Raw genomic sequence first — 25,300 nt, 5'->3', positions numbered from 1 at the left:
CTCTGAGTGGAGGAGCTTGAAGCGGCACTGACGACTTGCAGGCGCTCTTCGTCACCTGGGCCGGACGGCGTTACCTACGTGGCGCTCGGCAATCTTGGGCAGAAAGCACGACTCATGCTAAACTATTACAAAGAGTCTTGGCGCAACGGTTTGGATCTACGTGAATGGAAACGCAGCCGCTTGGTTCAACTTCTCAAACCTGGTAAATCACAGTTAGATTTGTCATCGTACCGCCCCATCACTCTGGCCAGTTGCCTCGGGAATATAATAGAAACAATGGTTTTGACGCGCCTGGAATGATACCTGGAAAATTACAACGTGTGCCTGGATGCTATGGCTGGCTTCCGGTGTGGGCGCTCATCCATAGAAAATGTAATTGATTTGGTCGCATTTGTTCAACATGAAAAACATCTGGAACGACTCACTGCAGCATTATTTCTTGACATAAAAGGCGGCTATGATAATGCAGCAGATTATGCAATCATAGAGGCTTTGATTGAAGGAGGAATGAGTGGCCACACTTTTCAGTGGCTGTGCAGTTATTTGACCGTACGCATTTCTTCGTGATGGCCGAGGGTGGAACCACGGCTCAACACCACACATTCCCTGGAGTACTGCAAGGCGGGTTGCTGAGCCCGACGCTATTCAACCTAGTGCTCGTTGGTCTAGTCAGATGCCCACCCAAAACAGTTCAAATATCAATCTGTGCTCACGACATCTGCATCTGGGCGTCTGCTGTAACACGACTGCAGGTACGAGCAAGGCTACAAAAGGCATCTACGTTAACATCACTGTACTTGCGAAAACAGAACTTCGAACTGTCTTCAGAGAAATGCTGCCTTGTTACATTCCTTCGGAAGGCAGCGAAGCCTTACTCTGTAAGTGCCAATGGGCAAACAGTTGCAAAGCATGGAAACACCGCTTTTTAGGTCTAATTATCGACCGCGACCTTTCATAGAGCCCGCATATTTCATACCTAAAGAGGAGGTCAGTCATAATAATATATCTCCTCAAATTTCTCTGCAGAAAGTCATGGGGATCATCGGTACGGTCAATGCTAGAGCCCTGCAGCAAAACCTGCAATGCGAAACCTGCAGCAAGTCTGCGGGTTTCGCAAGATACAGACGACCTGTGTTTGGTAACACCTGCCAAACAAACCTGCGTGTATTCCAGGGACTATAAGCTCAGGCCCTGAAGACGTGTCTCGGTATTTCGAAGTGTGCGTCCAAACCGGCAACAACTGTCAGCTCGAGATCACCCAATATCAACGTACTTAGCAAGTGATGCTCCCAGGGTGCATATTCGGCAGACATCCCGACTACCTTCTCACCATCTTGCTGCTTTACCTGCAGAATGGCCATGCACAACTTTCAGTCGAATTATTGTTGCCAATTGTACCTCGTTGCCATTGAACTACATGGCTGAGCAATACCATCCTCACCTTTATAATGCCTGCACAAACCTGAAATACGCGTTACAATCCCAGGAATCATGAAGAAAGCTAACATGCCGTTGTTTGCCGTGAAGCAGGTCAGATTGGGACACCTACAAGTTCAGCTGCCGCTTTGGTGATACTAGCAAGATCCTTCAAAACACAGCTAAAGACGTGACATGTATAATCAACGACAGCTGCTGAATTGGTAGCCCTGCGTGCGACTCTTCATTTCATTCAGAAGGAACCACCTCATGGTATGGTCAATCTTCTGCGATTCTAAGGCAGCGCTGCAGAGTGTACTCTCAGCACTGCGCCATGTATCACACGAGCAGTTTGTCATAGAGATAAGAGAAGTCCACTATGACATAGTTGACGAAGGGCACGATATATCAGTGGTTGCCTAGTCACTGTGGAATACATGGCAATGATCGAGCGGGCGCAGCTACCCAGTCTGTCCATGACGGCGTCAACTACGTTGCCATTCCTCTTTCAAGAGCGGACGCAGCGAAAAAACTTTCCGCACTTGCGCATGACCTAACATTAGCTCGATGGAATTAATCCGAATTCACAAGTGCACGCCTTCAAACCCTGGACCCTAATTTACAGCTCCGTATTCCGCCCGACCATCCTTGTTGTAACTGCACCGTTCTATTTCGTCTAAGGCTTGGAGTAGCATTTTCAAGTTCGTGCACCTTTCTTATCTGAATGACCAACAGCCCACTTTATGACTTCTGCGGATGCAACAAAATAATCGCGCATCTTTGTGAATGCCCTTGTTTCAACCCGCAAAGAGCAGCCCTGTCAGCCGCCCTAGACCAAGTGGACAAGCTCCCAATAACGGAAAACACGGAAAGTGGCTTACGCGAACATCAGCGCGGTTCACTATGAAAGCGCTGCAGCGTTACTTAAAAGACACGGGACTTAGTGACAAATTGTTACTGTAGAATGTGTGACGTAATACTAGGAACGCCTTCGCAGACTGCGTGACAGTGCCCACAGAAACAGTTCTGTATCGTGTGTATGTGTGTATATATTCTTTTTCTCTCTCTATGTGTGCAAAAAATATTTGGTATTCCATCTGATATCGAAAATCAGCTTCTCTATAATAATCCTAATGTCGCCACCCACAGAAAACTATAAGGAAGGACATGTATTATAAAAACAGGCTGTTTTAACTGATGAAGCAGTGAGCCGCTTCTGTCGCCTTAAGGCGCCTAAAACATGTGGGCGTCCGTCAAGACTGTTATTTTCGTCGTATCGGAATACACGGTTCAATATTCAGTTACCTTTGAAAATGACAGCATTCCAGACTTCCGTATAAGAGCTAGGTCGGTTGTGTCTCATAGGAGTGCGCTTGGCCAAATATAGTTCAGCGTAGAAGTGAAGAGTTTCAGCAATAATTTTAATGATTGCTTTTCACTAGTGCCATTCGTATGTTGCTTCGGTGAGGCTTGAATGCCCCCTTTGTTCTAGCGATGTGTTTTGTACATATTTTCAGGTATGATGACTACAATGCTGATAGGCCAGTTGGTAAACACGGGTGAGTGAAACGTTCGCGAAATCAAATCCTTGTGTGATGCCTAATAACTCTGATTACGACTTAACAATGAGGCGCTTTCATCGGGAGGGTGCCTCTGCTATGTTTACTTTTTAGTTTTGAGCCATGCCTCATACCTTTATGGTTTGCGAGTTGTCGCGCCTTATTCAGCTAAGTGTGTTCCCGCTTACAACTGTTGCTTTCATTTCTTCTGTAAGCACCAGCTGGCCTTCGCTTGCAACTTTTATAAACAAAGCTTTCTTTGCTCCCGCCTTTCGTGCGGCTACTGCGGCTGCTTTTTTTCGCTGGTGTGTCGGTAGGTGATTGGATGTGTTGGCGCATTGAAATGGGGAGGATTTGTGTGCGCCGCGTGCCAGTACCATCAAATCTAGTTAGCATATGATCCTACGTGCTGACCGACAAAGTAGCGCACATTTATTGCGCATACTAGTAAAAAAAATACATTCCCACATAAAACATGAATGCCGAGTGCCGTCTCAGAAGTATCTCAAACGCACATGAACTCCTTACACTCTGAAAACTAGGGAGGATATCGCAGGAGTGAAGCAGCCGATTTACTGTTCAAGGCGTTGTTTTACTTTCGCAAAATGCCGAGTGGAGTGAAATGCTTTGTTCACTCTGTCACCAAGTAGAGAGTGAAATGCGGTTTTCATTCTGCCCTTCTGAGAGAGACTAGAATGCCCGTTCTACTCTTGCGGCAATAGAGAACAAAACGAAGCCTAATCTTCTGCTTCAACTGTGGGAGGCTGGCCCCGAACATGGCAATGTATCACTCACGCACGCTGAGCAAAGAACACACCGTTTTGCTTCTAAGAGAACAGGCAGCCACAGTTCAAAGGAACGTGGAGCCAGCGCTCTACTTTTTCACTCGGAGTTGCTCCACCGCACACGCGCTCAACATCGCGGAACAGCACAGCGCCGGAGAAAGGTGATCCGTCCAGCGAGCAGCAACGAAGGCCATCCAAGGGCGGTCGTGTGTCAGCCATCTCGCGTCGCCGTGGAAACACGACAGTCGTTCGTCATTCGTCGGATATAACAACAAATTTTCCAGGGTAAGTGAATTCTAACAGGTGCACATTTTGCGTATATGACATGCTATCGCCAGGAAGTCGTCGCGGCGCTTAGCCGACGCGATTGAGAACGGACTAAGCAAGCCGCCGTGTCTGTCGATGTCAACTGAAAAAGCCAGTCATCGCGATAACTGCATCTGATTTTAAGGCGGAAGCCTTTAACGGCTCATTGTCAAGGTCATCTGCCGTTAGCAGAAACTGTCACAGCTTTCCGGCCTCCTGATTGGTCTCCTCTGTGTCGTGACATCACGGTCGCTAGGCGTAGGTGTGCGCCTCGATTGGCTCGTGCGCGTGACATCACTGTCGTGAAGTGCGGGTGCCGGGGTGGTTTGGCGTCATTATTCAAAAGACTAGCGCAAAATAGCAGGGACAAAGACAGAGAAGACGACAGGACGAGCGCTAATTCCCATTAGCGCTCGCCCTGTCGTCTTCTCTGTCTTTGTCCCTGCTATTTTGCGCTAGTCTTTTGAATAATGATGACACACCAACTAGCCCAGCTCGCTGCCTTGATGGTTTGGCGTCGCGCGGGATGACTCATCACATCGGCACGCTTGGCGGCCGTGTGTCCGACATTGCTCTCTTGCGATCTTGCGCGCGACATCTACAAGCGATGCGATGGAGATGGCTGTCGCGTTCGCTAGTCGCCTACAAGTCGTACTCCGTGCGAGCGACGAAATTGAGCGACGTCACCCCGGTGTTGCCGGTATGAGGGCTGCAAATACACGTCGAAACTAGCGTGGCGCGTGCTTTAGTAAATTAAGTTGATGTATTTTACCATAAAAAGTAGCATAAAATATTTCCGAAGGTCTTGCAGTAGGTTCTTATCCTTGTACGTATAAAAATTCAATCGTTTGCTCGTTTCGCGCGACAATCGGTAGTATTTGAGCGATGGATGTACATCCAGTTCCGGCTTCGCGCTATTGACTAGTCGCTCATAGCACTTTCGAGAGAGGAGCGACGAATCGAAGATTTCTAGAACCGAGTGATCTGTTCCAGCGACGGCCCGTTTTGTCGCTCGAAGCCGTCGCTCGTCGCCGTCCCGCACTAAATCGCTCTCATGGGGTTTAGCCCTAAGACTGAACTGTTTGTGCTCATGTATTGAAATGATGTGATTATATGTCTTATTTGATGTCTCCTGTTGCGGTTTTCCAGCACAGTACGAATCTTAAAGGGTGCTTATGTCGACGAACTTGGTGAATTGTCAAGCAGCGAGTTATGCATCGGTATCAAATATAACGGCTGCTGTGTGGAATTACAATTGCAGGGGCGCTTTGCATACGCTTATTGTTTTGGAAATGCCTGTGCATTTGCTAATATGAGTTGGCGTTTCAGAGTTATGTTATATGAACAGCTATATCACCCCTCTGCTGGGGGTTACAAGCGTAATGTGTGCATCTTGATACTGCATGGCAGATCAAAATGTGTTTATCGCTTTAATATCTTTAGTAGAGAAATAAAGTATCAAAATAAAACGTTGCTTTAATTCTGTGTTACCAGTCGTGTGTGTCGTACACAAAAAAAGAGTTGGTTTAATAAACTAATAACTGCGGTCTAACTGCAACTTTTACACGCCTTCAAGAATGTAAAATGCTAGATTTCAAACTGCAGCAGTAGTCGAGTCTGTCAAAATGAACTCCATTGCGCACCTCATAAATGAAAATAAGTGCATGCCTTTTAGTAAGCTTAGATGCAGGCCGCAGTGAACTTTCTTGTTATTATTGAAATGTGGGTAAGCTTGCCATAACAAGCCTTGTTGTCCTTTATTATAGGCACGTCCAGTCATATCCATTGAACTGGAGGACCATATTTTCATCCCTACTGAGCATCATGTTTGCAGATATCATCCTCAAATTATGGCTTGGGCAGTGGCACAACCAGATATGGTGCGGGGAGCACACTGGGCACGTGCTTAGGATCTAGCTGTCACAAGTGGTGTTTTCGACACACCAGACTAATGACAGACTTATGACACCTGACAATGGCCAATATTATATTTATTAGCAGGAGTATTTTAACGTTGGTGCTGAACGAGAATGAACTGTCGGTAATTTCTTCTTTGTGTAAATCTAAAAACTGAACTTAGTTTAGCAGTTCACTGTTGCAGTCGTTTAGATGCTTCACATACATTTCAGTAGGAAGACAAAGAGTTAAGACTTTCTTTTAGTGTCATGACCTTGACTGACTTGATTTTGTTTTAGACCATGTCCTCGTGTTGACTTCTGCACACGATATTTTCAGGCAGCCGCTTTATGTAACGCAAGAAGGTGGCTTCAAGAACACATGGATATGAAAGAGCCAGCCAAGCGCAACTCCATGTAGTGCAGAGGAGCGCACGCCAAAAAATCAATATATATTGCCATGCAATTTGGACGAGAAAACTGGAATGTCGATATATTGGGTGTACCATTTGACTAAATGTCAACAAAATCAAAATACAGTATGTCACACCAAGATGAAAATTCTCACGTGCTCTACCCAGTCATCTTAACATGGCATACTTATGTAATGTCTCTGATGGGAAACTCAAAATCAGGTATGCTCTCTGGAGACACATAGGAGCAAGTGCCATTGAAGAGCTAGAAGTGTGTTTTAAAAAAGCTGATTAGTTTTGTGAGAAGTGAATACTTCTTGTCTTGCCTCTCAACAGATATATCTATGTGATAAAAAACGGTGGTACAATGAAATTGCATATTTGCTTAGTGACATGACACATACTTGCACTGAGCACGGTGCCTGTGTTCACTATAAAAAGCAACAGCTCATGCTTGGTTAGGTGCTTGCATACATTTAACAGCTTTAATAGCTTACATTTAACAGCACGTAAATGCAAGGGTGCAAATACAAACCACCTTGATTCTGTATTTTAAATGCTGACATGAACCAGACAGATTTTCATGCCTTCCCTTTTATCTGTTTTTTACATCTAACTTTTGAAGTATGGCTTCCTTTTAGGTTCCAGAAAGAGGAAGCGTTGGGGGGAGAGAATCCCATGTTTAAGAAGTCATTGTCGTTTACGTGCATGCTCACGAAACCAGTTCATTAGATCCGTTCGTGCCTCCCGAAGCGAAATCAAGGAGCAATTAGGGCCTTTCACTGTGTACACTGTGGTGCAAAGCTTATGTCTTAGAAGCTGGAGAGTCACTTGGTATTGAAAATTATTTTCAAAATGTAAAATTGTGGTTTCTGATTTTGTGATAAAGTCATGTGGTAGCTTCTGGCAGGTATTTGATATATTGATTAGGGTGACTCAATCTACTTGCCAACCAAGTAAGCTAGTGGAGGTACAGATGCGCTCAATGCACAGAACTGAGAGCATATGAGAACACTTGTTCATCAACTGGAGGATGTGAACATATAGTGTTATGCAAAAGCCCCTTAGTTTCATGGCTTCTGTACACATAATTTGCATAAGGCAAAATAAAATTAAAGCATTTTTGCTCATGGTAAATTTCTGGGCTTAAGATAGAGTGCACAGTGAGGCGATGTATTAATCTTCCCAGACAAATACGTACTTGTTTTGAGACGAAGATTCTGCGAAGTGAGTGAGTGAGTGAGTGAGTGAGTGAGTGAGTGAGTGAGTGAGTGAGTGAGTGAGTGAGTGAGTGAGTGAGTGAGTGAGTGAGTGAGTGAGTGAAGAAACTTTGTTATGAATGCCCGCAGAACGGTTAGCCTTCCCCTGTTAGGGAGGCGTCACCGTGACGCGGCCATAACGTCTTCGCGGCGTGTGGCGCCTCTGCTTCGGCCGCGGCCGCACTACTCCCTTTGGTCGACCGCGCCTGCCCTTCTTTTGGAGTGGCAGCCTTCCTCCGGGTTCGCTCGGTCGTTGCCTTTCGAGGGCCGCCGAGATCTGCTGGACGGCCTGGGCTTGGACATCTTGATCATAGCACCTCGTTGCAGCCTCGAGCCGCGGCGGGATCGTTGTTATCGTTGCAGCTTCGTGCGGATTCTTAGTACAGTCCCAAAGGATGTGAGCTGCAGTGGCTCTTTCCTTTTGGCACACACAACACAGGTCACTTGCATAAACACTTGGACACACGTGCCTCATCAGCACCGGGGGGAATAACGACCCCGTTTGAAGCTGTCGATATAGAACCCCTTCCTTACCCCGGATGAGGTGGCGGCATAGTGATTCGCTCTAGTCTGTACCATTTCACAATTTCGTTGTAGGAAGTCATTTTGCCCTTGGTTTCCCACTACCACGACGGGTCGACCGCAGTAGCAGCGGCATGGTTGGTTAGTCCTCGCGCCGCCGCGTTCGCCGTCTCGTTGTGGTTTGCGTTACCGCGATCCGACACATCACTGCCCATGTGCGCCGGAAACCACTTTATCACGACACACCGATTTTCACTCGCGAGATCGACCGCACGCAACACACGCGCGGCTTCAGCACACACCCTTGCTCTGGCGTAATTTCGCGCTGCCGTCCTAGAATCACGTACAGAGCACAGTCGTGCACTCGGGGTCGGCGATGGCCAGGGCAATGACCACCTCCTCGGCTGGATGCGCCCCTCGAGTCCGCACACTCGCCGCTGTTCTCGTTGCACCGGTCGATGCCCCGACGACTGCAGCAGCGAATGCCTTTCTGTCATGTGGATACTCTGCCGCGTCCACAAACATGGCACCCCTGTCTTTGGCATGGAGATCGATGAGCGCCTTGGCCCTCGCCGCCCGCCGCTCTTTGTGGAACTCAGGATTCATGTTTCTTGGCACCGGACATACCCGTAGCCGTATGCTAATTGCGTCCGGTACAGGCACTTCTGTATTTTCGGGTCCCCTTTCCTTTGGCCCCAGGCCTAGGTCACGCAGTGCGATAATTTTTCTTACTTTAGCGCATCTTAACCACTTCAGTAGGAAAAATGCTTTGGTCTCCGGTAGTTGGTTCATTGTGCAAGTACATGCATATTCGCATGCAAAATCCCCGTGCATGGAAGGGATATGTGAAACAGGAAGGTACCATTCTCAATTTATGTTTTGCTTCTTTGTTTGTCTTTTTCGTGAACTTCCCTGCCTGTACTTATGCTCATGTCGCCTTTCATGCATCATATTCTTCATACTTCGATTATTTATTTACGATAAGTGAACAGATGGCACATTTCAATAGAAATAAGCTTTTAGTGGTTGGGGATTTTAACTTGCCGGGCATTGACTGGGATCGTATTATGTCAACTGCCGGTTCTGTTACCGACGCAAATGTGCTTTTTGATATGATGCTCGACCACAACCTTGTACAAGTAGTTCGTGAACCTACCAGATTTGGTAATGGTCCTGGTTCGCTCCTTGACCTTGTCTTTCTCGAACGCTCCTTTTCCGATTATTCTGTATCTATCGAACCTGGGCTGTCTGACCATGCTCTTATTGTTGTATCATTCCCCTTGAATGTTACCCGCGCGCGTGGCACGCATGCGCTTACAATTGTGAAAAATTTTGCGCAGGCTGATGATGTGCGGATAACAGATTATCTGGACTGTTGTCTTTCTGAATTTTGCCAGAATGACGTTCTGCAGCTTTATGAAAAGTTTAAAGCAATGTGTTTATTCTGCATTGATGAATTTATACCTAACAAACTTAAAAAGCCTGCTAAACATACACCATGGATAAATAGACGCACTATTCAATTAAAACGTAAAGCCAAACGCCTAAGAAAGAAAGGCCCAGCTACTGACAATTTAACCAGTGTTCGTGTCGCCCTTTCAGAGGCCATTGCAGAAGCAAAAAATTTTTATTTCAGCAACACTTTACCAAATTTTATTAAGGACGATCCCCAGAAGTTCTGGAACTTTATTAGGAACGGAATAAATTCATAACGAACATTATCCATGATAACATTCCAATAACTGATCCCAAGGCTGTTGCTAACCTTTTAAATGACCACTTCCACAGTGTCTTCTCACCACCAACTGAACCCTCTTTCCAAACTTCACCATCCTGCTCTTCTGACATTAACATTTCTCATGAAGGTGTACTTAACATGCTCCTCCGGTTAAAAGTAAAATCATCTGTTGGTCCAGACGGCATTCCCAACACCTTCCTTCGACGTTATGCGGAACATTTAAGTAAATTCCTTGTAGTGATCTTTCAGGCCTCTCTACATTCCGCGGTACTTCCGCTCGATTGGAAAGTAGCACGTGTTGTCCCTATATTAAAAAAAGGTGACCCAAGCTCAGTTATAAATTACCGTCCGATTTCCATATTATCCTCTTCTTGTAAATTAATTGAACACATTGTTGCTGACTACATTAAGGATTTCTTAAACAAGCGTAAAATTTTATCTCCTTTCCAACATGGCTTCAGGAAGGGGCTCTCGACCGTCACCCAATTAAGCACAGTCATTCACTCGTTTGCTTCTGTCCTTGACAAGGCTGGCCAAGTGGATGTGATATTTTTGGATTTTCAAAAAGCATTTGATGTAGTTCCTCACGACAAATTAATTTATAAATTAGAATTCCTTGGTCTTCCTGCCTTTATCCTGTCCTGGGTTTCAGTTTACTTGACGCGTCGCAAACAGTACGTAGTGATTGATGGGCAGCAGTCCGATTCTCTTTCGGTAACCTCTGGCGTGCCTCAAGGCAGCGTCCTTGGCCCGCTACTATTTCTTATTTATTGTAACGACATAGTTGATGTAATAGAGGCCCCTGTCAATATTCGTCTGTTCGCAGACGACTGTATCATTTTTAACGATATTAATACAGTTCATGATCAACTATCTCTTCATTTAGCCTTAAACAACATTCTTGAGTGGAGCAACAAGTGGGGAATGAAACTTAACTCAGATAAATCTGTGCTTCTACGTATAACAAACAAAAAACTACCCCTAAAATTTTCTTATTCTATTGGCCAAGATCCCTTGGCCGAAGTGAGCGAGTACAAGTATCTTGGAATTACAATTACTAACAACCTAAATTGGAATAGCCACATTGCTGCTACCGCCTCCGCTGCTTTCAGAAAGCTATGTCTACTTCGCCATAAGCTTAAACATGCATCCCATGAAGTAAAATCCTTAGCCTACACCACATTTATTCGACCCAAATTGGAATACTCGTGCGTTATTTGGGACCCGTTTACCAAAATCAACATTTACGCCCTTGAAAGGATACAGAGAAGAGCCATACGTTTTATTTTTTCCAAATACGGCCGCGAAGAGTCTGTTTCTGAATTACTGCGGACAAATGGCTTTCACACCCTTCAAACGAGGAGAAAAATAATGCGCCTGCAGTTACTCTACTCCTTGATAAACCGTAAATTTTCTTTAGATCCTAGTTCATACATAACACTTTCCGCATCCAGGAAAACCCGTCATTCCCACCCCCTCGCTCTCTCCCCTTACGTTGCCAGGACAAACCTCTTTAAGTTTTCATTCTTTCCTCGAACCATAGAAGAATGGAACATCATCCCTTTCCATCATCTGAACTCACCTGAATCAATTCAAACTCATATTATTAGTAATTCTTAACTAACATTGCTGTTTCGTGTTATATTGTTTCATTTCTTGAATTTCATATTTTTGCAATTCTGCCTTTTATACATGTACTTTTATTTGTTATCATGCCCCTCCTGCTTGGGCCACACGGCCTGCAGTATGCTGTAAATAAATAAATAAAATAAATAAATATCAGAAGCCATGCTATACTTTAGTTAGATTGCATATCCAATGAGTCACAATTATTGATCATGTAATTATATGCAAGCTGCTCCTGAGAAGTATAGCATCCTTACCACAATGGGAATGAAAAGCTACCATATATGACAAGAAATTTGATGCGCAAGATTTTAATGCCAATTCTCCTTGCAGTTTTATACCCATTTGCTACACACTAGATAATATTGTAAATTTAGTTTTATTTATTTGTGAGAAAGTAACGGATCAATCCCAACAGCAGCAAGAAAATACTTTCGTGAGGAGGCCAATCGAATAGGAAATATGATGCTTTGATACCGGGCAGGATATTGCTGCAGAACCACAAGCCAGACTTAGAAATAATGGGGTACAGTCCGTACATGAATAACTATGTGAAATATAAGCAAAGCTAGCTAGACCTGCGGCCTCACATGAGAATATACAACACATATCTAAATGCACTGTGCTCTCACTCAGGAACATCCATATGCTGTATAGGACGTTATCATATGAGCTGCTGTCTTAGAATGTGGCACAGAAAAACAGTTTCTTGCGCAATTTATCTACATTACCAGCTCCATGCTTAGCAGTTCATCTGGTAACCTCTGCCATATAAGTGCACGCGTTTTGTGCCAGAAATGCATTTGCTGGCCAGTAATGCGGCACATATTTCTCTTCAATCATAGTGTCAATATTTTGTGAGTTTGCACACGTTTGTTCTATGTTTAACTTCCCATTGTATACTTTATTTTTGAAAAGAAGGAACCAGTTGACTTGGATATTTCTACCCTGTAATACTGATGGAACTTTAGAGAATGTACTTATGTTTTATTACAAGATCTGTTCTAAAGTTCATAGGCATCATTGTAATCTGATTTTATGCGTTTGTCAGTATGTTTCTCAAATTATTATTCAGTTTGTCTTGTGACTGACCAATAAAGATTTTGACCTTTCAAGAGAGAAAATGTTTCATTTCAGTAACTCGGCGACTACAGATTACATCCCATTCACCAAGCATGGGTGCGGGAGCTGCTTATGAATGAATCAAATATTACTCATATGTAACTATTGCGAATCTCTTCTAACGTGACCAGGGATCTACATCGTGCTTTCACACTATTGCGAAGAGTACTAGCGGTCTGTTCTGAAGGAGTACAAGCACTCTGTTTGGGGGAGTAGAAACACTCGGCTTGGAGGAGTAGAAGTACTCGGTTTGGAGGAGTAGAAGCACTAAGTCTGGGGGAGTACTACTACCAGGGAAGAAGTTCGGGCGTGTTGGTGGGATACATTCATACTGCGATACATAGCGCAAAAAAAAAAAAATTTGACACAGGGACTCGTCCAGCGCTCGTCCTGTGTTCTCCTTGTCCCTGTGTCATTTTTTTTGCGCTATGTATCCCAGTCTGAGAGTACTATTACCCCTGTGGGGAGAGCATTAGCACTCTGCGGAAAAGTACTAGCACTCCGTTGCGGTGGAGTAACAAAACCATGTCAGGAGGAGTTGTCCTACTCTCTCTCAAAGAGGGTCGATCTACTATCCAAAAGAGAGTTACATATTGGACAAGCAGATACTCCCTCAAAGAGAGTGTCGGGAACTCTCTTTGTTTATAGAGTGTAGGGGAATAGCGCATTCACGATGTTCTTAGATATATGTAGTTTACTGTGATTGAGCCAATTGGTATGTATGACTCGTTGTGTGCCCATTCTTGGCCAATCCTCGAGAGCGGGGATCTATTATTGTGACACGAGAGATACGGATTCCCTCATGATTAATAGACAAATCTCATACCTCTCTGTGCGCACTCCCGGAATATACAATTCTCTCTATTTGCAGGTGTCATACACTGCCGCAGCGGCATTCGTGGTATTATTGCATGGGGGAGGGGGAACAAAGCATCATAAAATTATTTCAGCAAACTTGCGGCCAGCCAAATATGCCCGTAACTTCTACTCACTAATTGTTCTCGGGAAAAATATTACTTAAAGAAATCTGAATTTTTAAAGAAATCTTACCTAATCTGACCTAATATAACCTAACCTAACTAAACCTTACTAACTCGCCCAAATGTATACCATGCTACCGTTTGTTACTGTTTGCATTAACCTGCATATATAAGCCTTCCTGAGTATTATAAAGGGGTTTACGAACTGTGCAGACTTTAGCCCGCTGTTCCGCAAGAACTATTACTGCCAGCGAGGTCAAATGTTTCGGAAATGGGGGAATTGTAGTGGCCACGTGCTTACTCAAATAAATATTTTTCGGTCAAATGTGTGTTTTGTAAAAAGTTTATTAAACCCGAACTCGACGGTGACGCACGACCACTTTCTGCTAAGCTTCTCTGTGTACTACATGTGTAACTGAACATACTACCGAGTTCACATTAGGTGAATATTAGATACGTGTTCTAGCGCGGTGTTCGGCGGAACTTGAGCATTTCTACCATAATTCGGAGTTTGAAAATAGTTGCACAATCCTAATTTTCTCCGTAAGTTTATACGTTTTACAAGTTCGTAAATAGTTTTCTCGATGTGCTCGGTGACTTGAGACTACGGTGCTTGAGAAGGGAAAGTAGGCGCTCTGTGTATATGCCGCGAAAAAAAAAAAACAGAAAAGAAAAGGGGGCATGCCATACACGACGCGCCGAAAAAGTTCAATGTGTGGGTCTAGTGTATTGTGCAGTCCAGAACTCCGGAGTGCTATAAGTCTGTTTTACAAACGGCGCAGAACTTATTGCACTGTATAGTGAGGTAACCTATAAGTGCCTCGACATCAGATCTCATTATTAATACTTTAAAATTGAGGCAGGCATAACTTGCTCATAATTGCCCGTACTAGCATTAACTACACCCGCCAGTATCGCATACTTTTACTAGTTATTTGATTAATTTCTTGTTATGTGCAGAGTACAAGATGCACTTAAGCTTATATGTTATGCAAACAAAGTGTATTCACCTTAAGCAATTTACATGCTCTTATATAGTGGGTGGCTCGGTGGTCAACATAACGAAGGCGGCTACCGGACTGGACGACGGGGGTGAGTACGCCGGCGGCTATTTCTTTACGAAGAAGTATAATTCTGCAGTATTTGATGGCGAAATGACAAGTTTTGGAGCTGGGATAATTTTGGACGAACATGCCGAACATCAGGCTCACAAATCGCAAACACGCGATCGGGGAGCGCGACATAAATTCACCGAGTTCATGCCTACATTGTTTTTTTTAGAGGCGTAGTGCGTTTCGTTTCCGCATTCGCCATTGGTCACTTTTGTCTCATTTTACCGCGAATGCGCGACAACAGAAAGACGAAATGCCACTGTTGCACAATGAGGCACAGCAGGCTCGGAGGTAAACAACGGTAAACATCCTTGTCTGTGACCTCTACACACTTTTGTTTTCTCAAGGCAGAAGAAAATGACAAGAGCTGTAATGCTGTCACGTGAGGGAACTGCTGTACTTCGGAGAACTGAAATATACTTTTAAATATACCCACTTCGGAAATACGAAACGATCCAGGCTTTCGAACACGAATCACCGGCGTCGTTCATGACATGCAGGTTTTGTCGCTTCCGCTTATCAAAGCACTGCATGCGCAATTGCAGACTTTCCTTAACAGCCTCCGATGTTTTATGGCATTAAACGGCGAAGTGCTACAGGACGTTTATTATATGTACGATAGCCGCTCATCAAGCGAAGCTGTGCATGCTCGTAATGCCACAACTACGAAATTATTTTGCCACTATAACAATATATTAAAAAAAACATAGCTTCTACTGTTAGCCAGAAGCTTCCGCATGCATTTTGACATTTCTAACGCCCAGCTCCTCGGTAATTGAGAAGGCTCTCCAGCTAGCTTTTCGGGCCTTATCAAATTGTTACGCAGCCTTACTACTTTCGTGTAACCACTGAATACACTAGCAATTTCATTCGTAAGGAGGTTAGCGGCAGAGCAGGGATGAGGGTGCGGATGTGGCAATGTAATACAGTGACCTACTCCCAATGCAGGACTATTGACTTGTTGGTGTCTCGCATGCTCCACGGCTTCCCGACTTTCGATATGTGTTTATATGTGTGGCGGACTATGTAACGTTTAGCCAGGTGTGTGTATTTGTGTTTCCATCTGAATACTAGAAGAACCCCAGTGTTACAACGTTTGTTTAGATTGGGCTAGTTTATATTAATATTAAAATACGTAATAATTGTTACCGCTTATCAAGCCAATGTGATTTGATGCTCTTTTTTTTACAGCGCTTTCTGAACGCTTTTTTTCTAGTGCGGAAACTATATCAAAACGCATTTACTGAACGTTTATGAAGGTTGACGAATGATTATCGTGAACTTTTTCTACAGTGGCTTCTGCATGCCGGTTTGGTCTTGTTATTGACAAATTGTTCATGAATTTTTTTTTCACACCACGCTGTAGTTGAAGAGCAGCACCGGGTTCCAGGAGGCGGCTGCATACGCCTACATACGTTTAATAATATCATCAAAAATATTACATTTAAAATTGAAGCGTTGCTATCTTGCTATGCGCAAGAATGCGGCTAAATTTTGTACGTGGGGCGTGGCTACGTTTGTGTGAACCTTAGAGACACGCGAGAACGTTTGAGATGCAGATAAATTAAGGACCACTCTTCAAAGGGCTGGGTAATTCGCGAAAGGCATCATAGCGCAACGAAAGTGGCCCTCGGCAGCGTTGTTTGGTGAGCAGTCTTCCAGACTAGACAGAAAGAGCGAGTTGAATTTGGTGAATTTTTTGTATGCAGCATAAATCAAAATGCGCCTAATGAGCGTACACAGAAAACAAAATGCTTATTTCGGCAAGCTTATGCTGCTATGTTCGAAGCCGTCATGCTGAGCTCGTGGTAGGGAATTTTTGTTGGTGGACCATTGCCTCTAACCTAGCCACATGATTTCTGGTGTGGCCGAGGTAGGCGCAGAAGGCCAACTCTAAATTCAGCTGCGTTTAGCAGCCTCGCTAAGCGCAATTCGCGATGTCTGCCTACACATATGCACTTGTAACTCCTGAAGTTTTGTAACCACAGCCCTTCTCTAGGTGCTGGTGCTGAGGATGCGGGTGGAGGCTGAGGAGGAGCTGAACGTGGCGCTGCCGAAGGCCGTGAGTATTGGTGCACCGTTCTCTTAATCACGAATATTATTGCAAAACGGAAAAGCTGCGCGCGCACGGCAGTTGATACACAATTTCTGGAGAGGGGATGGGAAAGGCGTCGTCACCATTCAATGAGGGTCATCTTTAAAGGCTTTAGTGATTCGACATGAATGGGATGAGAACTGCGGACCAAATCATACAGATAAAATAAAAAAAAACATGCGTATCTGCCCCTGCACGAACAGTTTACACTATTTGCTGCATTTATCATACTGTTTTTTAATATATTAGCGCGTTTATGGATTGAATATGACAGGTGAGTCAAAGCGAGAAAAGTGGGAGAGGTAGAGGATACTTGTTGCTTTGGTACAGTGCTTGGTAAGAACTTCGGAGTGGATAGCGGCGTGCTTTAAGGGAAGGACCAATCTATACAAAATCATCTCTTAATATTCTAAGAAGGTATTTCTTGCACTTGAATTGCCTCATTAGTATTTTTATTTTTATCGCACAGTTTCTTAAATATTACCTTGCCTGATTTGGTGCCATCGTGGGGAAATTTCTTTGCTGGCATGCATTCTCCTTCTACGAGCCATATGTATGTATTGTACAGTCAACAGCAAAAGTTTACAGGATGCGGTTTCCCATTCAAATGTGAATTCCTTCACTGTTAAGGTATGACACTTCATATTTAATGAATCTCTGTGTAGGTTGCGAATGTTACTATATGCTGGAACATTTAATTCGAGGCAGTGTGACCACGCTTCGCGAGAATTCACCTTCTTGGCAGATCCTGCGTCCCGTAAACTTTTGCGGTTGACTGTCCGTACAGAATTACGACCTAGCATTACATTCGCCTCTCTTCCGCTTTTCGGCCCATATCGTTCCATAAAACTCAATGCTTGTATTAAATTTGGGATATATGCCAAAATTTCGTTATTTGATTAGTGCAAACTTTGTTGTAACCAATATTGCTCAGTTATCTTTGTCGTCTCGGGGACCACAAGAAATGGCGCAATCTTTTGTGTTCATAGAGGCTTATAAACTGTTCATTCCACCGGCAATAACAAACCACACTACGATACTTGTAGTGCTTCGAGGAATTTCCACCACGGAAAGGCGAAATTTGAGAAGTGCGATATGAAGACGCACATTGACAAATTAAAGGCGCCTCAACTTTCTTACGTGACTCCCCAAAAAATACTTCAAGTGCTTTTCAACTGCCCTTCTATAGTTTTTATTGAGTCACGGAGAGTCGACTAACATTGACCAAAACACGTACACGCTGGAGCTAGTGATACAATTTTTGTCACACTAAAATTTTATTTCACCAACAAGCGCACAAGTCAAAGATTCCAAGACTTCGCATCATTTTTATTGAACGCGGATCAGATATAATAAATGCCGCGGTATTTGAAGCAGTCATACATGAGCGAGCACATGACTGTAAAAAAATAAGAAAAAAAAAGACAGATAGGAAAAGAGGGCGAGGAGGAGGAAGTAAACTTTATTACTGTAGAAAGAGTAATTCAGCGGTCGGGCCGGATGTCTTGATCTTCTATTGGTTGATGGAGATCTCCGGCCTGCATGGTTGGCGCCCCTATTCCAGGGCACCACTGAGCGTGGCTGCTCGTCTCTCTTACTGAGAACACACTTTCTTCGGCCTACCTTCAGATGGGCGTGTCCCAACGTGAAGGCAGCCCCGCAAATACCCAACCCCACAACCGAGCAGTGGGAGGCCGTGCTGACTAGTTCGGACCCTCGTAACCAGCAGCAACTGGTGCGGCGGACCCGGGAGACAGCAAGAGCCGCAGGAGCCCTGGACTAAGGGCGCCTCTCCAAACAAGCAGAAAGACACCTGGTTGTCCTTTCCTTTTTTTAAAATAAATGTTTCTCCTCCTCCTCCTCCTGCCTTCCCCACCTTTCTCTACATGCTGCCGAGTTCGCCCTCTTTTCGTCGGACAAGTTAATAGATGCGCGTGATTGCGGTGCCTCTTAAGATAGTCTGCGCTCTGTGTTTCTTTATGGGGTCGTTTCCTTCGCGCTATGCTTAGCGCAAAGAGTGCTTGGCGAGGCATTCGAGCGATACTAATTGCTTCAGAATGTGAAGGCACGCGAACGGCTGGCGTAGACACCGGCTCAGAGTGCATTAACAGGTCACCGGTTTCTATAAATGCTGGTCCACCACTATAATAGACTCAACGATTGTACTTGGCGTATTCACTGTAGTCTGCTTGGCGTACAACGCTGTAGTCTATTCAGTGCATGTTATAAAGCTATCGCTACAGCTAGAGAGAAAGAGAGCAACAGAGCGGGTGACTCTGGAGAGGGGAGGGCACCATTTTCTGCACCCCTTTAGGGGTACAGCGCTGCACTTTAGAGAAGGGGAGGGCGCGAAAAAAAGAGAAACCATGCGGATATACCGCGCACTTTAGGTATCGATCTCAGCGAATCTTCCTTTGCTCTTTGCGTTGATCGACGATCATTGGAAGTGATGTTGACGGAAAACGTTCAAGTTCTTCAGCGTTTACGAGAGTGGTGGGTTGATGGCGAACGTCACCTCGCGTGCAGCACTAGCATTTTTCTACGCAGTACGCACAACATGCAGCGACACGTGTTTGCTCGAGGAGTTGTTGTACGCCATTGTTCATAGCCTGCGAGAAAGTTAGCACTGTCGTTGCCTCGTGCGGTGCATCGCATCGGCGCAGAGGTATTAAATTTTTATGCGAAATTGTGAAATAGCCCATTGAGTGAAACAGCCGGCGTCTGTCGTCTGCAGCAGCGAAACACCACCTAAACTCGCATTGCCATTGGCGGCGACGCCCATGTTACGAGCTTCGCCTCGACGGAGCAGAGCGGGTGAAAGTAAACAGCTTCGACTGCGCGCCACGTGTCGCTTGAGGGGAGGGGGCAGCGCCGCGACGCCGCGTCACCCTCGCTGTCGCTCTCGCCACGAGTGCTTCTCGGCGGAGCAGAGCCAACGCCTCCTAGATAGCAGGAGGCGTTGGCTCTGGTCGCTCGGCTTTACGACGTCATGTTACTTGGACCGGAATTTCCACTGTCAAGCCCGGCGTGATGAAAGCGGTGGCGTCAAAATCACCGCGACTTACTCGGGAGCACCACCATTAGGTGCTACGATAGTCCGGTAAGGTAACGTGACGTCATGGATCGTGGTGCACAGGCCTCGTGCTATCTAGGAGGCGCTGGCAGAGCGGGCGAAAGACAACACATGCTCATCGTAAGCGCGCCAGGTGTTGCGTGAGGGGCATCGCCGCGTCCGTGGCACGCGGCGTTGGCAGCGCCGGCTGCTGCTTGCTGGCACATTGCTCGCAGCGCAAAGCTCGAAGGACCGCGCAGAGTCGTCCCGTTGGAAAAACAAAGCTTTCGCATTGACAACTAATAAGAACGGCTCAAGTGTCCTCGGATTATATTAAGCTAAATTATGTGTATTTACGTGCTCCTAAAACCACAATCCGATTGTAAGGTACGAGATGGCGAGTTGCTCCGGAATAATTTTGACTGAATGGGATCGTTTAACACGGACGTGAATCTTAGTGCAGGAGCGGTTTCGCATTTGGACCCCGTCGAAATGCGGCTGCCGTGGTGGCGCACCCCCGACCTCGAGCCACGCCTTAGCCACTAAGCTACCGCGGGGGGTACGAAAGATTGATATGATCTCTGTCTTTTTGGCTGCACCTTGACAGTGGATAACATTTTGTTTATTTCTCTTTTTATCCCCCTTCACCCTTCCCCAGTGCAGGGTAGTCAACCGGAACTGCCTCTGGTTAACCTCCCTGCCTTTCTATGCATCCTTTTTCTTGGTTATTGACGGCGCAATAAAGCTCCCCTGTTGCCCTTCCAACTTTGTTCATGTCGTGGTGCTCAGTGCCACCTCTTTCCAAGTTCTTGTGTGGGTGAATGGGCGTGAGAGGCTTTTTTTTTGTACACTCGTGCTTTTACCTCTTCTTATATATTAAACCTTTAGTAACATGCCAGACATGTTGTTCGGCTCAGGTCCTCACCGATAATTGAGGTTTCTCCCAACAGCGCGCTTCTATTTTTACTGCTGGTTGATGTATACTGTTTTCTTGTGAAACACTTTCGAAATACGCAAACCATGCCCAAGGTAGGCGGGCTAGGCGGGGTGAATAAAGTACAATGGCATTGCCTGCTCAAGATACTGCTGTCTTATACCAGCGGTCTGGCATAACGCAGTACCGGCATTCTGAGCAGAATACCGCAGAATACCATATCTTTTCGTTCCCTACTCTATATGCGTCGCTGAGTATATGCGGGCTTTGTGTCCGGTACTTGCGCTGAAGGGTGAGAACGCGGGAGTATTTCTGGGCGTTTTCAAACGCCCATGGGGTTACGTATATCTGCATAGTATATGTTTGTATATGTAAATAAATGCAAACCGCGACAATATTTTTTATGTATTCTGATCCATAAACCGTTAAGGGATGCACGCCATGCACTAAGACCCAGTTACGGCGACAGAGAAAAAAAAAACAGGCATGTTCTTTGATTGATTGAGCAGCGCACCTTATACGCAAACGCATACAAAATCTAAACGAATCGATGGATACGTGGAATAAAGTAAGCACATTTCTTGCTTAACGTGTCCACAATCTTTCGACCTTTTTGTTTGCACTGCAAGACGGGCACATACAGTCGCAAGCTTACGCATTTTTGAACTTCATTGGTTTAAGCATATAGCCGCCTGCCTATCGACGATCTTGCAACAGTCGTCACTGACAATGTTTATGTGGGCTAGTTGGTTTCGGAATGTCACGAAGGGGATGCATTTTGCAAAATTACGAAGAACGTTTTCACACGAATGTGGTACAGGCGGACGCTCACATTCGGTTGCTCCTATTCTCACAAGTGCAAGCAGTTTTACATTATAAAAAACGAAGACACCAATTGAGAAGCCATTTTGTGTGGTACTACAGAATAGAGAGATTACATTTTTATTTTTAGCAAGCCTGGAACATGTCATGTGGCTAATGTAACCATGTAGTTTAGTCAGATAATAAAAAAGCAGGCCAACAGTAAAGCTCAATGACACTTTTGCATCCACGATCGGGAGGTGCGTATGGAAGCGGTCTACTCGTAATGGAAAAGTTTTACACGGTAAACTTTCAGTGCGTGGCGCTTCGTCTCCACATTTGCTCCATCTTGTGCGCCGAAGAGTTTCCATGAAATCAAACACATACATTACGGCTATGGTATATATGCCTTTGGAATTTCTTTCCAACACGATGGTTCTCGTTTCTGTTCTCTGGGGCGTTAATGAATAACGAAGAAAAATATTGTCGCAACGTCAAAAACAGAGGTCGTAGAGCGTTATTCAGGAGGCACAGAGGAGGGTCACCTTTCTAATACCAGCGCAACTGCGACTTCTTCTTCTTCACTGCGCCTTGAAAAAAAAAAGAAGCTCATGACTACACGCGTTGTCCTCTTCTTCATCGGAGTACTGGCGCGGCATTTGCGTCCCTCCAAAGGAAGCATCGTCCCGACGTGCTATTTAAGCGGGAAGACGGGACAATGGGGCAGAGTACAACAGGAAAGAGTCACACACACACACACACAAAAAAAAAACGAAAACAAAAACAAAGCAAGAGTTAGGTGGACAGGTATGGCTTCATCCGTGCCACATGTACCATTTCGGGTAAGTGCTTGCGGCGACTGGAGCTATTGTCACTGTCGGGAACGACCTCGAAATTCACGTCGCTCAGGTGGCGGATCACTCTGTACGGCGCGAAGTACCAACTTAGGAGTTTTTCAGAGAGTCTACGGCAGCGTATGGGTATCCAGACCCGTACTTTGTCACTTGGAGTGTAGAAAACGGACCTGTGTTGAAGATCGTACTGTTTTGCATTTTGCTCTTGCTGAATGCCGATATGCACGCGGGCAAGCTTTCTTGCTTCTTCGGAGCGCTGAGTAAATTCGTCAACGTCCGTACGTAGGTCGCCAAACTCGTGCGTCAGCATGGCATCCAGAGCTGTCGTGGCTTCACGACCGTGCGCCAAGTTGAACGGTGTCATTCCAGCATTTTCTTGTCGAGCGGTATTGTAGGCGAAGTATAATCCATTCCAACTTGGGCGAATGGCTGCTCTGGTACCTCGACCGTATGTAAGAGACCTGCGGGCTTGCCGGGAGCCGCTTTGCGTCTTTGGCAGTCCACACATGTTTGTACGTGACGCTTTACAGCAGCCGGGTAGCTTCGGCCAGTAGTAGTTCCGTCGGAGTCAGGCCAGTGTTCTCGTGTAGCCTAGATGACCTGCGGTGGTTTCATCGTGGCATGCTTTTAGTAATTCTTTTCGAAGTGATGCCGGTACGACAAGCAGGTACGTGCTGCCACTGGCTCAAAAGTTCTTATACAGAACATTGTTCCGGAGACAAAACGACGCTAGTGCCCTGGCATGCAGTCGCGAAACATCTTTACTTCGGCCTTCCTAGAAATTAATGAGTGGGAGCAGCTCTGGGTAGTGGCGCTGCTCTTGTGGAATAGTGACGGCGTCGACGACGCCCAAATATGCGGCGTCCGCGTCCACGTCATCGTTACCTACGGACTCGACGGGTGACCGCGAGAGGCAGCCGGCGTCGGTGTGCCTCTTTCCTGACTTGTAAATGATGGTCATGTCGAACTCCTGAAGCCTAAGACTCCAGCGCGCCAGGCGGCCACACGAGTCTTTCAAGTTAGTCAGCCAACAAAGAGAATGATGATCGCTGACAACCTTGAATGAACGGCCGTACAAATACGGGCGAAATTCGATAACCGACCACACCACGGCGAGGTATTCCTCATCGGTAGTTGAGTAGTTTTCCTCCGTACGAGAGATAGTTCGGCTAGCGTAGGGTACTGCTTTTTCGGCGCCGTCTTGCCACTGCACCAGTACGGCACCCAGACCAACATTGCTCGCATCAGTGTGAAGTGCTGTACGGGCATCTTGGTCGAAGTGCGCAAGAACAGGAGGCGTTTGCAGGCGTTGACGTAGTTCGCTAAATGCTACTTGCTCATTTCCCCCCCATAGAAAGGGAACATCGTCTCGTGTCAGGCGTGTGAACGGCGCAGCAATACATGAAAAATTCGCAATAAAGCGTTGGCAATAGGCGCACAGCCCCAAGAGGCGCCTGACTGCCTTCTTGTCGGATGGTGTAGGGAACTTTGCCACAGCGTCTATTTTGGCTGGATCCGGTTGTGCACCCTCGTGGCTGACGACGTGGCCAAGGTAGCACAGTTCACTGAAACCAGAATGACATTTCTCGGGCTTTAACGTCAGGCCAGCCGAGCGTATGGCTTGGAGAATAGTGAGTAACCGGCTTAGATGCTCCTCAAATGTAGCTGTGAACACTATGACGTCGTCTAGATAGACCAAACATGTTTGCCACTTCAGGCCTGATAGTACGGTGTCCATTAGACGCTGAAAAGTGGAAGGCGCTGAGCACAAACGGAAAGCAAGGATATTAAATTCATAAAGACCGTCGGGGGTCACGAAGGCAATTTTCTCACGATCTCTGTCATCGACCTCGATCGGCCAATACCCGCTTCGTAGGCTCATTGATGAAAAATAACGTGCACGGAGCAGCCTGCCCAGGGAATCGTCAATGTGTGGCAGCGGATAGATGTCTTTCTTTGTGACCTGGTTTAATTTGCGGTAATCTGGTAAATTTGCAGAATCGCAAACTGCCGTCTTTCTTTTTTTACTAAAACCGCGGGTGACGCCCAGGGTCTTTTCGAAGGCTGTATCACATCATGCTAGAGCATCTTATGCACTTGCTTTTGAATCTCTTCGCGTTTCTTTGGGGCTACACGGTAGGAATTTTGTCGAATCGGCCGCGTAGTATCATCCGTGATGATACGGTGCTTGGTCAGTGATGTTTGTGTCACCTCTGACATAGTCGAAAAGCTATCTTCGAACTGGTGTATCAGCTCCAATCAGCGCTGCCGCTTGGAAGGCGACAGGGTGAAGCTGACGTCGACAGACAAAGGCGTCGAGGGCGGGACGGTCGTTGCTTGTAGAGCGAAACAATCTGTAACTTGGGTGATGCCGTCGCAGTACGCGATTGCGGTACCCTTCTGGATGCGACGGCGTTCGTTGCTGAAGTTCGTGAGGACTTCCGCATGCCCATGAGTCATGTCGAGTATGCCCCTAGCAATTGAAACGCCTTGCGTGAGCAACAGCGCAGCGATTTGCTCCGCGATCACATCCCCGCGGTAGGGCTTCTTGCATGATGCATATGCAAGGCGGCAGGATCGCGGCTGAATGGTCACGTCGTCGGCGATTCGCAAACGCTCATGTAGCCCGTCATTAATCGTGTCGCCGTATGGGCTGGCAGAAAATGTCACCATACGTGCCAGAATGTTTATGACTGAGCCGTGATCTCGCAGAAAATCCACCCGCAAGATGAGGTCTTTGCAGCAGTCGGGAAGAATGACGAAAGTGGCAACGAAACTAAAGTTACCGATGTGGATTCGGGTGGTGCATGTTCCCGTTGATGTCATTAGCT

General features: G+C 45.9%; 1 protein-coding gene across 3 annotated transcripts in view; it reads left to right on the top strand.

Annotated features, from left to right (window-relative positions):
• Positions 1–25,300, top strand: part of LOC142588410 (uncharacterized) — a 69,206-nt gene that overhangs the window by 30,794 nt on the left and 13,112 nt on the right. Inside the window, exons 7-10 of one of the 3 annotated variants that reach the window (XM_075700105.1) lie at positions 2,934–2,975; positions 14,660–14,713; positions 16,733–16,795; positions 20,539–20,631. In XM_075700105.1, the coding sequence (XP_075556220.1) occupies positions 2,934–2,975; positions 14,660–14,713; positions 16,733–16,764 (128 nt within the window). In that variant the 3' untranslated portion in view covers positions 16,765–16,795; positions 20,539–20,631. Of the gene's footprint in view, positions 1–2,933; positions 2,976–14,659; positions 14,714–16,732; positions 16,796–18,457; positions 19,094–20,538; positions 20,632–25,300 lie in introns of those variants that run through there. The other 2 variants (XM_075700104.1, XM_075700106.1) reach the window with 2 other exon arrangements.

This window comes from Dermacentor variabilis, chromosome 7 (genome assembly GCF_050947875.1).
Source record: "Dermacentor variabilis isolate Ectoservices chromosome 7, ASM5094787v1, whole genome shotgun sequence".
Taxonomy (NCBI): Eukaryota; Metazoa; Arthropoda; class Arachnida; order Ixodida; family Ixodidae; genus Dermacentor; species Dermacentor variabilis.
The sequence above is the reverse complement of the archived record's forward strand: the minus strand, read 5'-3'. Positions and strand labels throughout refer to the sequence as shown.